This window comes from Garra rufa, chromosome 14 (genome assembly GCF_049309525.1).
Source record: "Garra rufa chromosome 14, GarRuf1.0, whole genome shotgun sequence".
In the NCBI taxonomy this organism is placed as follows: domain Eukaryota; kingdom Metazoa; phylum Chordata; class Actinopteri; order Cypriniformes; family Cyprinidae; genus Garra; species Garra rufa.
Genome location: NC_133374.1, coordinates 20,808,688 through 20,823,951, shown reverse-complemented (window position 1 = coordinate 20,823,951; position 15,264 = coordinate 20,808,688). Strand labels below are relative to the sequence as shown.

At 36.2% G+C, this 15,264-nt stretch overlaps 1 protein-coding gene across 2 annotated transcripts; it reads left to right on the top strand.

The window, feature by feature from the left end:
* klc3 (kinesin light chain 3) lies at nt 1-15,142 on the top strand. Of its 2 annotated transcripts, XM_073817271.1 has the most exons (13): nt 1-223; nt 3,145-3,370; nt 3,449-3,679; nt 5,573-5,648; nt 5,958-6,183; nt 6,812-6,899; nt 9,425-9,526; nt 10,445-10,618; nt 11,460-11,559; nt 11,639-11,688; nt 11,771-11,901; nt 11,985-12,051; nt 12,285-15,142. In XM_073817271.1, the coding sequence occupies exons 2-13, from the start codon at nt 3,161-3,163 to the stop codon at nt 12,369-12,371; spliced, it is 1,542 nt and encodes a 513-aa protein (XP_073673372.1). In that variant the 5' UTR covers nt 1-223; nt 3,145-3,160; the 3' UTR covers nt 12,372-15,142. The 2 variants fall into 2 exon arrangements, with proteins under 2 accessions (XP_073673372.1, XP_073673371.1); XM_073817270.1 differs by having other exon boundaries at nt 3,145-3,679.
* Nucleotides 15,143-15,264: the final 122 nt, after the last annotated feature.

The following is a 15,264-nucleotide window of genomic DNA, read 5'->3' as shown; positions in this document are numbered from 1 at the left end:
GGTGTGAAATGACGGATCAGGTAAGCGCTGTTAATTCAGCCTGTCAGTCTGCGACGCAACAACAGGTGAATGAATGACCGCGACCGAGGCTCTGCTTGGCTGTTACATCCAGTTATCGTGACTACATCAAGAAAATAAAGATGTAACGTGGATTATTTTAGTCGGAATTGTCTGGGTGTAAATTGGGACGCGTCGCGGCCACTTGTCAGAGTTACTACCGCAGGTAAATAAATATCAGCCATTGACACTCACTCGGTAACGTTACCTGACAGTCTCTATACATGATATGAAAGACTAAACAGCTTTACAATGCGGTTTAATAGACTTTTACACTCTCGTTTAGTTGTCAGTGTTTGTTTTTCCTGTATTAGCCTTTGTTACACCTGCTAATCTGGTGAAAGTCAGCTTGTTTAACAATTATCATCGCTAAAAATCACTTACTCATATTAAGTGTCATTGTTTGTTTATTACTTTGTAATTCTATATATTTATTTCTGTAAATATATCCCTGTATCCTCACATCAGGGACTTTACACTTTAGTATTTAGTTGACAGATCATATAAATTACATTTTTGTCATTATTTACTCACCCTCATTTCAAACCAGATCTCCAAATCTGAATTACTTTCTATCTTTTATGAAGTTTGTGGATTTTAGGTTACACTTTAGCCATTTTTAGTAAACAGTAAACAATGATTGACAGCTGTCAATGACACAATGTGACTCCTGCTAATCTTTATTAAATTATTCTGTTATTTATTAAGTCTTCTGTAGCCATACATTAGATACCAGTTTGGAGTGGACTAATGGCTAATTTGCATGTTGTGTCAAAATATTTCTTAATTTTGGCTTTTGTTGTTCAGTTCTGCAGCTTTTTTTTTTTTATTAATACAATGCTTTTTGTAACAAATAGATTTATGTTTATGTTGTTACTCACTGATGTTTTCAATCAGAATGTACCACACTAGTCACATGAACACTTTTAAAGTGTGTTCAGTCATTTGAAACAGATCAGAACTGAAAAGCTGCAGAACTAGAAAATGAAAGATTGAATCGTAAAGAACAACATATTATACATTTGTTTATTTTATTAGGAAAATTCCATATACATAAGAAAAATGTTATTAATGACTTCAAATTCTGTGTAAATCTTTTGGAAAAAACAAAAAAGCACTGAAAACATGTAATGCTCTAAAAACATGGAAATTTATGTAATTTTCTTCTTTTTCTATTTTTGTTTCTTCTTTTCCTCTGGCAGCTAATGTTAATTTGATATGAATATGTAATACCTCTTGTTCTTGTGGCATTGAATTAATAATAAATAAAAAAAGCTGCAGAACTGAACAACAAAAGCCAAAATGGAGACATAATTTGACACGACATGCAAATTAGCCATTACTCCACTCCACCCTTAAAGCAAGCATGCTAAACTGGTATCTAATGCATTTATCATTGTTTTGTTATTTTCTCAATTAAATAAGCCTAAACCCATATATCCGTGTTGATGACCTCAGTCTGGCGTAAACATTAGCTCAGTCCTTTACCTCCCCAGAGAGATCTCTGTTCCTACCTGTAAACTGATTCTTACCTAGCAACCCTTCTGCTTGTTTTCATCTGTTGGGGTGGCAGAGAGGCTTCACTTTTCTTTTTTAAAGGGATAGTTCACCCAAAAATGAAAATTTTGTCATTTACTTACCCTTATGTGTATGAGTTTCTTATGTGGAATAATAAAAAAAATGCTAGTAATCAAACAGTTGTTGGTCCCTATTGACTTCCATAGAATTTGTCAAAATATCTTTGTTTGTGTTCAATAAAGAAAGAAACTTATACAGGTTTGGAATGACATGAGGGTGACTAAATGATGACAAAATATTCATTGTAGGTGAACTATTTTTTTAGACTGAAAGTTACTGCAGGCTGCAGTTACTTTTACATGTTGCTTTTCCATCTTTATAATGAAGATTTTTCATTTCTTTGGGGCCAAATGAGATCTTGCTTTTAGTGTGAATTAGGCCAGTTTCTGATATTCTATACTGTGTGTGATATACGTTTACCTGTGACTGTTTTCTGTTTCTCTGGTAGTTGTTTGTGTGGAAGTTGCTCTGCAAGTATAATTTTAATGCTGAGGCTTTTTAATGCTGCATATAGCATACAAACTTAAAAAAATGGAGATGGGCAAATGTGTAAACTTACTATAGAAGTGTTTCTTTAACCTTTAGTAGCATAGAAGCAACATAAACACCCATTTACACTGTTTAAAAAAGTCTGATATCTGTGTCTAAAAATTACAGTAGCTGAAACTTGTAGTAACTGAAGTCTCAACAAGGTTGAATTTTTTTGATGAGATACAGTTAAACCGTAATATTGTGAAATATTATTATAATTTAAAATAACTGTTTTCTATTTTAATATACTTTTAAATGTAATTTACTCCTGTGATGCAAAGCTGAATTTTCAGCATCATTACTCCAGTCTCCAGTGTCACATGGTCCCTCAGAAATCATTCTAATATGCTGATTTGATGCTTAAGAGACATTTCTCATTATTATCAATATTAAAATCAGATATGAGGCTGAATATTTGTGGAAACCGTGAATTGTTTAAAAAACAGCATTTATTTGAAATTTTGTAACATTTTTAACTGGTTTTAACATTTCAAATGGTTTAAATATTGATAATGATAATAAAAATTCTAATATGCAGCAAATCAGCATATTAGAATGATTTCTGAAGGATCATGTGATACTGAGCTGAAGACTGGAGTGATGATGCTGAAAATTTAGCTTTGATCACAGGAATAAATTACAATTTAAAATATATATTTAAATAGAAAACGGTTATTTTAAATAGTAAAATATTTTAAAAATGTACTGTTTTTTTTCTGTACTTTGAATCAAATAAGTGTAGGCTTGGCTTGGCTTTTAAAAACATTAAAAAAACTTACTGTTCAAAAACTTTTGACAAGTAGTGTAGTAACCCGGAAATCATGTTATTTTCTGGTAAGAACTACAGTTACACAGCAAAAATAGTGTTATAATGCACTCCTGCATGCTGTGTAAAAAAAAAAAAAAGCATAGATATCATGCTCAGTTTGCACTTTAAATGTATGGTTATTAATAGTAAATTCTTATTTTCCTCTTCAGGGACTGAGTGTTAGACATGTTGTCAGGGGAGGAAATCTTATGCAGCACCCAGCAGGTGATCGCAGGGCTGGAGGCTCTGCGTGGAGAGAACCGCACGCTGCTGGACAGCCTGCAGGAAACACTCCAGAGCCAGAAGTCCAGCGAGAGTGGCAGCCTGGAGCAGGAGAAGACCAACATCGTTTTACAGTCTCTGGAGAGGATTGAACTGGGCCTAGGAGAGGCACAAGTGAGTCATCTTCATTCACTTTCTGTCCCATTAAGAGAATTTCCACTCACCCTAGCTGTCTATTTCCCGCTCATCCAGGTGATGATGGCACTGTCAGCACACCTGGGGTCCTTGGAGGCAGAGAAGCAGAAGTTGCGTGCCCAAGTGCGGAGGTTGTGCCAGGAGAACCAGTGGCTGAGGGACGAGCTGGCCCGGGCCCAGCAGCAGCTACAGGAGCGGGAACAGGAAGTGGTTACTTTAGAGGAGCAGAACAGACACCTGCAGTTCATGAGCAGCATCCGCAAGTACGACCACGAAGAGACGCCTATGGTAAGGGTTCATCTTGAAAACATTCATATGGTGAATACATTTAGGTTCTAAGGCTAAACATTTGTTCTAGACTAGAAATGGCAAACAATTAAATGCACACAAATAATAATTGACAAAATTACACACTGATTGGAAATGTATGGAAGCCTGTTTCCACCACTGAATAAAAAATAAAAAAAATTCTCTGAATTGTGAGATATAAACTCAATTCAGAGGAAAATAAAATCACATATTGCAATTCTGAGTTTATTTCTCACTATTGCGACTTTTTTTCTCAGAATTACAAGTTTATATCTCACAATTGCGACTTTATTTTGACAATTGGCACACAAATGCGAGTTATTAAGTCAGAATTGTGAGATTGTGAGTAATTCTGAGTAATTATTTTTTCCTCCCCTCAGAACTGGACTTTGTAACTCGAAATTGTGAGTTTATATCTCTCAATTCTGAGGAAAAAAGTCAGAATTGTAGGATAAGAAGTCGCAATTCTGAGAATATTTCTTACAATTTTGACTTAATAACTTGCAATTGTGAGCATTTATACCTCACAATTCAAAGAAAAAAGTCAGAATTTTGAGTTTGTATAACGCAATTGCGAAAAAAAGGTCAGAATTGTGAGATAAAAATTTGCAATCACCCAAATTTTTTTTTTTTTTCATTGGCGGAAACAGGGTTCCATAGAAATGATTCACAATAACAATATTGATTTTTCTTTATTACCTCATATTTTATCTCAGGCATATTTTTTTCTGCAGTTATTTCTGATAGACAAGTACAATCATTTTTTATAAACTTTATAGAGCTAAAATTGTTTTAAACATAATGTAATTTATATTCTCATGATGGATTTTCATATTTTATCAAATCCCATCCATACAAAAAACCATCTGATAAGGAGAAAAAATAAAAGCTGGCATGACATAAAGTCAGTCTGACCATCATATAACAAGAAGAAAGAGATCTGAAAAATCAACACTTGGGACAAGTACCAAAATGTTAAAAAACACCCACCTTTTTGACAACGGTATTTTCATATTTCTACTATAATTATGATAAAGCTGCTTGTTTTCAAACTATTTTTATTAACGAAATCTAAGAATATTTATGTATTAAAGGGATAGTTCACCCAAAAAGGAAAATTCTGTCATTAATTACTCAACCTTATGTTCCAAACCCATAAAACCCTTCATCTTCATCAAATATATATATTTTTTTGTTCTGAACCTGCACAGACAACTAACACAGAAAGATAGTAAGGACATTGCTAAAATACTCCATGTGACATCAGTGGATCAACCGAAGCTACAAGAATGCATTGATGATTTGTGTTTATGTGAGCGCGCATCGAAGACACGGAATAAAAGATATAGTTGAAGAAAGTAGTTGTTTTTGTTGTTTTTTTTTGCGCACAAAAAGTATTTGTGTAGAGTCATAACATTCCGGTTGAACCGCTGATGTAACATGGACTATTTTAATGATGTCCTTACTACGTTTCAGGGCCTTGAACATGTCAGTTGCATTGCTGTCTATGCAGGGTCAGTAAGCTCTCAGATTTAATAAAAAATATCTTAATTTGTGTTCCGAAGATGAATGAAGGTTTTACAGGTTTGGAACGACATGAAGGTGAGTAATTAATGACAGAATTTTCATTTTTTGGTGAACTATCTTTTTTAATTAACTGTGATGAATTAGATTAACTATGATTAATTTTGTGATTTCAAAAACTGTATTCTTTACTAGAAACTAATATGAAAAAAGAAATAAGATTGCATTTACATTTAGATTTTTATGTTTCTTAGACAGGCCCTGATGATTGGGAGTCCCTGGTCTAAAGGCTATTCAAAATATTAAATCGTACACCCATGACATGTTCATGCTGTTTGTTTCTTACAGGAGGATAAAGGGTCTACTTCAGGAAAGGAGTCCCTTGACGATCTCTTTCCTACGGAAGAAGAGGAGCAATCACACAGTAAGACACTCCTCACAAATCACAGCTGTTCCTTGACACATTTGTTTACAGAGTCCTTGCTGTCAGCTGTTAGCAAGGGTGTATTTGATGCGATGTTTAGGGCAGTGTTCAATTTCAACCAGTTCGGATTTACTGTAACCACAACTAGAATTCTAACTTCTTAATGATAATTTTGATGTTTTTAATAAGAAAAAAAGTAAGGGTCAGGAAATTGAGAAATGTCACAAGATTGATTTGAACTCATGATCACCACAGATGAATCTATAGAAGTATTTGAGATGTGTCTCAGCTCAACTCTTGTATTTGCAGTGTCTCAGCCACACAGTAGTGCAGCCGCCGCTGCCCAGCAGGGAGGATATGAGATCCCTGCCCGATTGCGGACTCTTCACAACCTGGTGATCCAGTACGCCTCTCAGGGCCGCTATGAGGTGGCTGTGCCACTCTGCAAACAAGCTCTGGAGGACCTGGAGAAATCCTCGGGCCACAGCCACCCGGATGTTGCTACCATGCTTAATATCCTGGCTTTAGTGTACAGGTCACTATTGTAGAACATCACCCATTCAACCTTAAAGTGATAGTTCACCCAAAAATGAAAACTCTGTTATTAATTACTCACCCTTATGTTGTTCCAAACCTGTAAGATTTTCGTTCATCTTCAGAACACAAATTAAGATATTTCTGATTAAACCCAAGAGCTTTCTGAGCCTGCATAGACAGCAATGCAACTCGTTCAAGGCCGAGAAAGGTAGTAAGAACATTCTTAAAATAGTCCATGTGACATCAGTGATTCAACCTTAATTTTATTAAACAAGGAGAAGAAGACATTGTTGAATGAAGTCATTATTTGTGCTTTCTTTGCACACAAAAATTATTCTCGTGACTTCATAAAATAACGGTTGAACCACTGATGTCACACGGACTATTTTAATGATGTCTTTACTACCTTTCTGGGCCTTGAATGTGTCAGTTGTGTTGCTGTCTATGCAGGGTCAGAAAGCTCTCGGGTTTAATCAAAAATATCTTAATTTGTGTTTTGAAGATGAACAAAGGTCTTAAGGGTTTGGAATGACATGAGGGTGAATTTTCCCTTTAAATGTAAATATTATTACTAATCTATATTCAGTTATACTCATATTAAATAACATTAATATTATGCTTTACAGGGATCAAAACAAATACAAGGAAGCTGCCAATCTCCTAAATGATGCATTGGCCATCCGAGAGAAGACGCTAGGCTTGGACCATCCAGCAGTATGTACAGTTTAAAGACATAATGTGTTACTGTAATTGTTTGCTGTGTTTTTTTTAATCTATATACATTAGGGGTGGGACGATACAGGTAACTCACGATTCAATTCTGTGACGATATGTGGCCCACGATATCGATAATATCACGATTCGCGATATCTACGATATTCAATATATTGGAAGAAATTTCATCAACGATATATCACGATATATGTGACTGAAAAAGAAAAAAATACCCATAATAAGGAAATCTTAAGCATTTATTAATGCCAACATTTTCAACACTGTGCAAAGAAATATGCATTTGCATAATAACTCACTGCCTCCTGGTCTTAAATGTAAACGCTGTACAGCTAGACAGATAAAAGTGCCTGAACATTAAAAAAACAACATGAACATTAACTCACATGTGTAAACCGTGATACTGAAACGTCAGTCGTAAGTTACTGTAAAGTGCTTTATGTTAACCTGGACAGTGGTCACATCAAGGCATATTCTTCTTGAGGAACACTAACGCCTGTTTCACACATACTCCGTCTGCAGTGCGTATGCAGTCCGTGTGCGATGCAGAAGCAGCACGGACTCGTTTTGCTTTCACACAGAACATGTTTTATAAACAACGTATTATTCAATGCACTTGCACACCGCTTCTGGGACGTACTGCCGGACAGCAACCGCGTGCAGTGTGAACGCTCTAATCCGTTAACATGGGTGCGGAAAAAAAATACTCAACGCATACGCACTGCAGACGGAGTATGTGTGAAACAGGCGTAACTGATCAGCATGCTCAACTAGCGGGTGCGTCTTTGTTTGGTTTTCGTTATTTTCCGCCATTTTTCTCACTTCTCTTTTTCTGCGCTTCTTCTCTGTTGTTGTTAGAGAACTTGTGTTCTTCACCCAAGTACTCCTCGCTGCAGACTGTAGCGCGGTGACGTCAGGTACCTACGTCAGGTATGTGTTTACGGCGCATGCGCAAAGTGACGTATGGTATGCCTGTGTAATTTGCATTGCGTGGTGACGTTAGGCGTTTTCGCGTCGTTTGTGACGTGTTAACATAATACTCTTATAAAATGTAAAAGTATTAAAAAAAGCTAAGGTGAAAAAAAGAAGGGGAAAAAACAGTAATATGTAGTACAGCACAAATCCATGATTTTAACCATGTCTGAGGTAAAATTATATGGAATTACAGAGTTTATTCTGTAATATTTGTGTAGTATTATATACAAGGTATTAACATTGTTGCACTTTATTTCACTGTGTATATTGTAACATTACTCTGCACCTTATATGTTTCTTATTTTAATCTTTCCTCTGTCATGATTCTTGTTTATTTAGTATAATTATGGACATTTTTCTGTTGCTTTGGCAATTCTGCCTGTGGAATATTTAAGCCAAATAAAGTAGTATTAAGTTAAATAGACTACACACAGTATATTTTCAGTGTCTACATCCCATTTTATGCATGGTGCCTCCAAAAAACAAACTGATAACAGTGATCTTTTATTGCAAACAACAAAACAAAATATAATTGTATTTACTGTGACGAGTCGGCTGCCTCCCCCCTAATTATCATCACCACCCCGTCCCTTATTCGCCGCCCTTCTCCAGGCTCCCAACGGGAGTGGGTGTGTATGGGAGAGGAGAGTCGCGAAAACATCCCGGGCTGGCGGTGTGTGATGAGGAGCACGTGAACTGAATGAAGCCTCATCACCGCCGCTGCGGATCCGGATGAGGACCGCACCCGTGACGGCTGACGGGCCAGGATGCCGGGCCGTTTCATCCCCCAGAAGTGCCGCGTAGGCGGAGGAGGAAGATGCCGCTGAAGAAGCCGCCGCCCCTCGCGCCCCGGACCTGAGCAGGCGCCTTCACGACGAGGACACCAGATTCCCCGTTTATTTGGACACATTTACCCCCTTGGAAACTTGTTTTCTTTTACTTTCTGTTTAATAAAAGCCTCTCCGAGGCCTGACGCCACACCCACTGTGTCTGTCGTTTGCTCCTCCCGCCACAATACATATATATTTTTATATATAATAATTAAAACTATAAACATGACACATGAGGACAAGAGAAAACAACAACAAAAATAGTTTAAAAAAAGTTAATGAACATGCACATGCGCACATTGCGCAGTAACGCCAGTAAGAATAGCGCGCATGCGTGTTATATACATACCATACGTCACTTTGCGCATACGCGGTAAACACATACGTGACGTAGGTACCTGACGTCACCGCGCTACAGTCTGCAGCGAGGGGTGTCTCTCTTCACTGGCCGCTGCTTCTGCCACTTTACCCCTATTTACTCGAACAGCGCCCCCCGCAAACAGAATGGTAGATATTGGGTAGTGACAGTGACACTGACGACGGGTAAATTAATCATTTTGTGTTGTAATAAAATATCGATATTGGCCGTTAGTGTATCGATTATTTATTGCGACAGAGAGCACAACAATATATTGCAATATCGATTTTTTTTCCCACCCCTAATATACATTAGGTCTCATTCCTTTCTGTTTGTGTTTGTAGGTGGCAGCTACTCTGAATAATCTGGCTGTGTTGTATGGAAAAAGGGGCAAGTATAAAGAGGCAGAGCCACTGTGTAAAAGAGCTCTGGAGATCAGAGAAAAGGTAATGATACAAAAGATTCAATGGTAATCCCACTTGTCCTTTCTATAACAGCTGTCAGATCAAATTACCTGTACACAACCATTCTAAAGTTTGGGGTCAGTAAGATTTCTTTTTGAATGAAAATAATTTCATTTAGCAAGGATGTATTAAAGGAGAAGGTCACTTCCAGAACAAAAATTTACAGATAATTCACTCTCCCCCTTGTCATCCAAGATGTTCATGTCTTTCTTTTTTCAGTTGTTTTTGGAGGACAACATTTCAGGATTTCTCTCCAAATAATGGACTTCTGTGGTGCCCGCAAGTTTGAACTTCCAAAATGCAGTTTAAATGCAGCTTCAAAAGGCTCTAAATAATCCCAACTGAGAAAGAAGAGTCTTAACTAGCGAAGTGATCGGTTGTTTTCTTTAAAAAAAAAAAGACAATTTATATACTTTTTAACCTCAAAAGTATATAAATTTGCTGGTTCAAGGCAGTTAGGGTAGGTCGAAAAACTTCCATCTCATTTTCATCTCCAACTTCAAATTCGCCCTACATCACTGTTTTACCTTTTTTTATAAAGGGCGTTTGACCTTCTTTGCATGTTCACTTTGTAAACACTTGTTCAGTACTTCTGCAGCGATGTAGGATGATTTTGAAGTTTGAGAAAATGAGATGGAAGTTTTTCGACCCTTAACTGTCTTGAACCATTAGAAAATAGCTGATTGTTTCGCTAGAGAAGACCCTTTTTCCTCAGCTGGGATCATTTAGAGCCCTTTGAAGCTGCAATTAAACTGCATTTTGGAAGTTCAAACTCGCAGGCACCATAGAAATCCACTATATTGAGAGAAATCCTGAAATGTCTTCCTCAAAAAACATAATTTCTTTACGATTGAAGAAAGACATGGACATCTTGCCTATCTTTGTCTGTTTGTCTGACAGGTGCTTGGGACAGATCACCCTGATGTAGCTAAGCAGCTGAATAACTTGGCCCTCCTGTGCCAGAACCAGGGCAAATACGAGGAGGTGGAGCAGTACTATGAACGTGCGCTGCACATTTACCAGAGCCAGCTGGGTCCAGACGATGCCAACGTGGCCAAGACCAAGAATAACCTGGTCAGGATAGGAAATGAGTTTCTTTGTCAAATGCTAGTGTTTTAATAATGATAGTAGCTGTACAGTTGAAGTCAAAAGTTTACACACCTTGCAGATTCTACAAAATGTTCAGAATAAGAGGGATCATACAAAATGCATGTTATTTTGTAAGGTTCAAACATTCACTGATGCATTAAGAGCCGGGGGGTGAAAACATTTGAATGGAATGAAGATGTATACATTTTTCTTATTTGGCCCAAATATGATTTTCAGAATCTACAAAAGATACTTGCATGTTTTCCAGAAGACAAAATAAGTTAAATTTACCCTGATCTTCAAATTCAAAATGTTTTCACCCCCCAACTCCTAATGCATTGTGTTTCCTTCTGAAGCATCAGTGAGCATTTGAACCCTCTGTATTAGTTGCATATTGAGTCCCTCAGTTGTCCTCAGTGTGAAAAGATGGATCTCAAAATCATACAGTCATTGTGGGAGGGGTTCAAATACAGGGATTCAAAGGATTTTTCTGAAGAACAGCAGACGGTTTAACTGTCCAGGACCAACAAGGCACTCATGAACAATTATCACTAAAAAAAACAAAAAAAAAAACGGTAGCAACACAGTATTAAGAATCAAATGTATGTAAACTTTTTAAGTTTTTATAAATTCAACTATTATTTTCTCTTGTGGACTTCATGTAAACATCTTCAGTACTAAATAACAAATAACATGCATTTTGTATGATTACTCTTATTTTGGTAAAGTAATTAACTTTTAGCAGATTTTGCAAGGTGTATGTACACTTTTGACTCCAACTGTATATTATGCATGTTATCTAATATGCCATTCATTTGCTCTTCAGGCCTCCTGTTACCTCAAGCAAGGGAAATACAGGCAAGCTGAAGCTCTTTATAAAGAGATCCTGACTCGTGCCCATGAGAAGGAGTTTGGCTCAGTGGAAGGTAAAATGAATAATGTACATACTGTAGTTTGATCTACTAAACATACTTGTTGAATAGTAAATTTTCATATCTATAAAAGGGGATGGACGGCCGGTTTGGATACATACAGAGGAGGGAAGCTCTAGACAGGTATGTTTTTGAACCTAAATCTAAATATGTATGTTTTAGGAATAGCTTTTTATGTACTTTTTCTTCTGTGTGTGTATTGTAGGATGGTCTAGGAAGTCTGAAGCGCAGTGGATCATTTACCAAGCTCAGAGAATCCATACGACGAAGCAGCGAGAAACTTGTTCGGAAACTGAAAGGAGTTGGAACACAGGAAACAGCCCCTCGAGCTGCTGGGTAATGATATTCTTCTTATTGTTCAGCTCTTGTCACTTTTTATGTAGAGCCTTATTTTTAACTACTCATTTATTTTTAAACAGGATGAAGAGAGCCAACTCTCTCAATGTGCTTAATGTGGGTCTCAGAGAGAGTCAAGAGGCTGCTATGGTAAGCACTTATTTCATTATTTATTTTGATAGCGTAAAAATGTAATATTGTAAAACAACATAATATTGTGAATTTAAAATGTTTTCTATTCCTGTTTTCCTATTAATTCTTTGATCAAAAGTGAAAAAAATATATATATCTTAGTGAATCTAAACTTTTAAAGGGTGATGCAGAAATCAGAAATTAGTTATTGATTGGTTAGCAGATAATGACAGTCTGTTTTGTCTTTTCAGAAGCCCAAGAGGCTGACAGACACACGGGGTCTGAGTTCCAGCACGCAGAGTTTAGCCCGCCGCGCGTCTCTAAGCAGCGACAGCTAACTTCTAATCAGGACACCATATGACATCAGGACTCTGGGGCAATGCAGATGTCAACCTCACATCTGGTTGGTCTGTAATGACTGCAGAGGTCATATTTCACAATAGTATGAGCAATAATAAGTGACGATGAATGCAGGCCTCTTTGAGGCACATGCTTTAAACCAGATTGTTAAACTGCTCCTGGAAAAGGAAAGCATACTTTGACTTTACAAAAAGCCTTTTTTTAAACTTAAGCTAGTTGCAATATAAAATGTCACTGAAAATTTAAAATTTATTGAATTTTAAAGTGGACCATATTGAGGATTTTAATATATGGCAGGATCCTCAACATGATGCAGTTTTTCCACAAAAAAAGGTCACATTTACATTTTTGCTCAGGCAAAATTCAGTCATCTCAATAGGAATCTATGCAATCGGGAGTTTCGTGTGAAGGCCCCACACAGATTTCGCTCATGGTCATGTAAATTTGCCACGTTGACCAGCAGAAAGTTGTTATTATGGAAGTCTCTATTCTGTGAGCTTCACATCACTACATTATTGACAGTGAACCTTTTTTGCCTGATACATTTCTCTGATATGTTGCTAATGTGACCACACTTTAGTATGTTATTGCCCCTGAATAACATTTTTTAAAAAAGTAATTGCAACTTTTTATTTTACAATTCTGACTTTTTTTTCTCGCAGTTGCGAGTTATGAATTCAGAATTGTGATATAGTCATAATTCTGAGACATGAAGTCAGAATTGCATAATATGAACTCGCAAATCTGACTTTTCTCAGAATTGCATGATATAAACTCACAGTTGCTAGTTATAAAGTCAGAGTTGTGAAACATAAACTTCCAATTCTGAGAAATAAAGTCAGAATTGCTTTTGATAATTTGATTTAAATTCACAATTCACTTTTTTTCTCAGAATTGCGAGTTCATATCTTGTTTTATTGACTTAACATAACAAAACACAATTGCAACTTAAGTCAGAATTGAGTGAGTTTTAATCTTGCAATACTGACTTTATTTCTCACAACTGAGTTTATATCACGCAATTCTGAGAAAAAAAGTCTGAATTTTGAGTTTATATCTCACAGTTCTGACTTTATAACTCGCAATTTTAATTTTATAGCCTCGGAATTCTGACTTCAAGTTAAATCAGAATTGTGAGATAAAAACTCAATTCTGAGAACATATCAGTTTTTCCCCATCAAAATTGGACTTTATAACTTGCAATTGCATGAAAAAGTCTTGAAACGCTATTTATCGCAATTGAGTTTATATCTTGTAATTCTGACTTTATAACTCAAGATTGTAAGTTTATATCACAGTTCTGTGAAAATAAATCAGAATTGCGTGAAAAAAGTCAGAATTGTACATTTTAATCTTTTAATCAGAATTTTGAGTTTATATCTGCAACTCCGACTTTATAACTCACAGTTACGAGTGTATATCTAAATAATATATATATCTAATAAGTTACAATTGTGTGAAAGTGTAAATCAGAATTTTGAGTTTTAATCGGGCAATTCTGACTTTATTTCTCGCAATTGAGTTTATATCGTGCTATTCTGAGGGAAAAAAGTCAGCATTCTTAGTTTATACCTCGCAATTGCGGGGTTGTATCTCAGTTGTGAGAAAAAAAAGTCAACTGCATTATAAAAAGTCACAATAAGCTTTTTTTATATTTTTATTCAGTGGTGGAAACAGGCTTCCATACCTTAGCACTATTTACTTGGAATGTTTGCCACATAATGCTACAATTTTCTATGTCCTCACGCCACCATGCAGTAGATACCATGCAGTTCCAATAGTTGGAGTATTGGAATTGAAAAATTTGCACTTAAATAGTTTTTATATGCACTTAAATCTTAAAAATTCCTAATGAATGGTCATTCATGATGCTACATTCCAAGATAAATGTAACTTGTATGTTTCTGAGTTAATATCAACCAATTGTAGTACATACCTGTGCCTATAAAATAAGGGACTTTAGATTTTTCAATTTCAAGCACATGTTGTGCTATTGCTTTACTTTTAAGTTCTTTCCAACACAGTAGGAATGATTTTATATGACCAGAATTGACCCTTTGCAAACAGTTTGATTGACAGGCAGTCTGACCAATTATAACGCCGAATCTGCCATTCTGTCCGACAAACAAATCAGACAGGAGAGTAGATTAACTTCAGTGGACTTTTACTTGAAACATTGTGTGTATTGACCTCTTTGCGCAGTTGAAATAATATACGTTTGATGTTCATTCATGTTTTTTCATGCTTTAAGTAAAGAAGACATTCAGTTTGCCTGTCATTGAACTAATAAAGCATTACAGTCATCTGTCACAACATATTCATTTCTTCAAAAATGACAACGTTTTAAAGGAAAGACCTCATTTCATACCGGAAGTAACCTGCTGTCTTGTCTGTCCACGTGTTGTCAGTTTCCTCTTTGCGCCACAATGTATTTTTCACTGCGTTAGAACATGTGTAGTGTGAGAGCAGCGTTGTTTGTTGAACATAGCAACAGTAACAAAGGAGGGCGGGTTTTTGCGAAGGGTCAATTTCAGGTTACAAGACTAATACACTGTATATAACTTGAATCTAGCTAGTGGATGTAGTTACTGAGAGATTAGACATCAATGAGCTGTTACATAATCGAAACAGCTGTACATGCTGTAAGGTTGAATCATGTTACATATTCCATGATCTTAGGAAGTATATTTATATACTGAATGTTTCTGATGAACCAAATAAAATTGTTCTACCTCTGTTAAAATCAAAATTTGTAAAAAAAAGTGTTTTCAGATGAACAGTTAGCCCAATATATAGCTAGAATATAACTCCTGATGTCCTCCAGTAGTTTCCCTCTTTAATTTAATGTGTTTGTGTGCCCTCTACAGCTGC

What these genes read in the sequence shown, in the direction of transcription:
- klc3 (XM_073817270.1), top strand. Translation starts at nt 3,161, where the DNA reads ATGTTGTCAGGGGAGGAAATCTTATGCAGCACCCAGCAGGTGATCGCA. An exon ending in ATCCTGGCTTTAGTGTACAG is followed by an intron (nt 6,184 to 6,811) that starts GTCACTATTGTA and finishes TATGCTTTACAG; the next exon opens with GGATCAAAACAAATACAAGG. An exon ending in CTCTGGAGATCAGAGAAAAG is followed by an intron (nt 9,527 to 10,444) that starts GTAATGATACAA and finishes TTTGTCTGACAG; the next exon opens with GTGCTTGGGACAGATCACCC.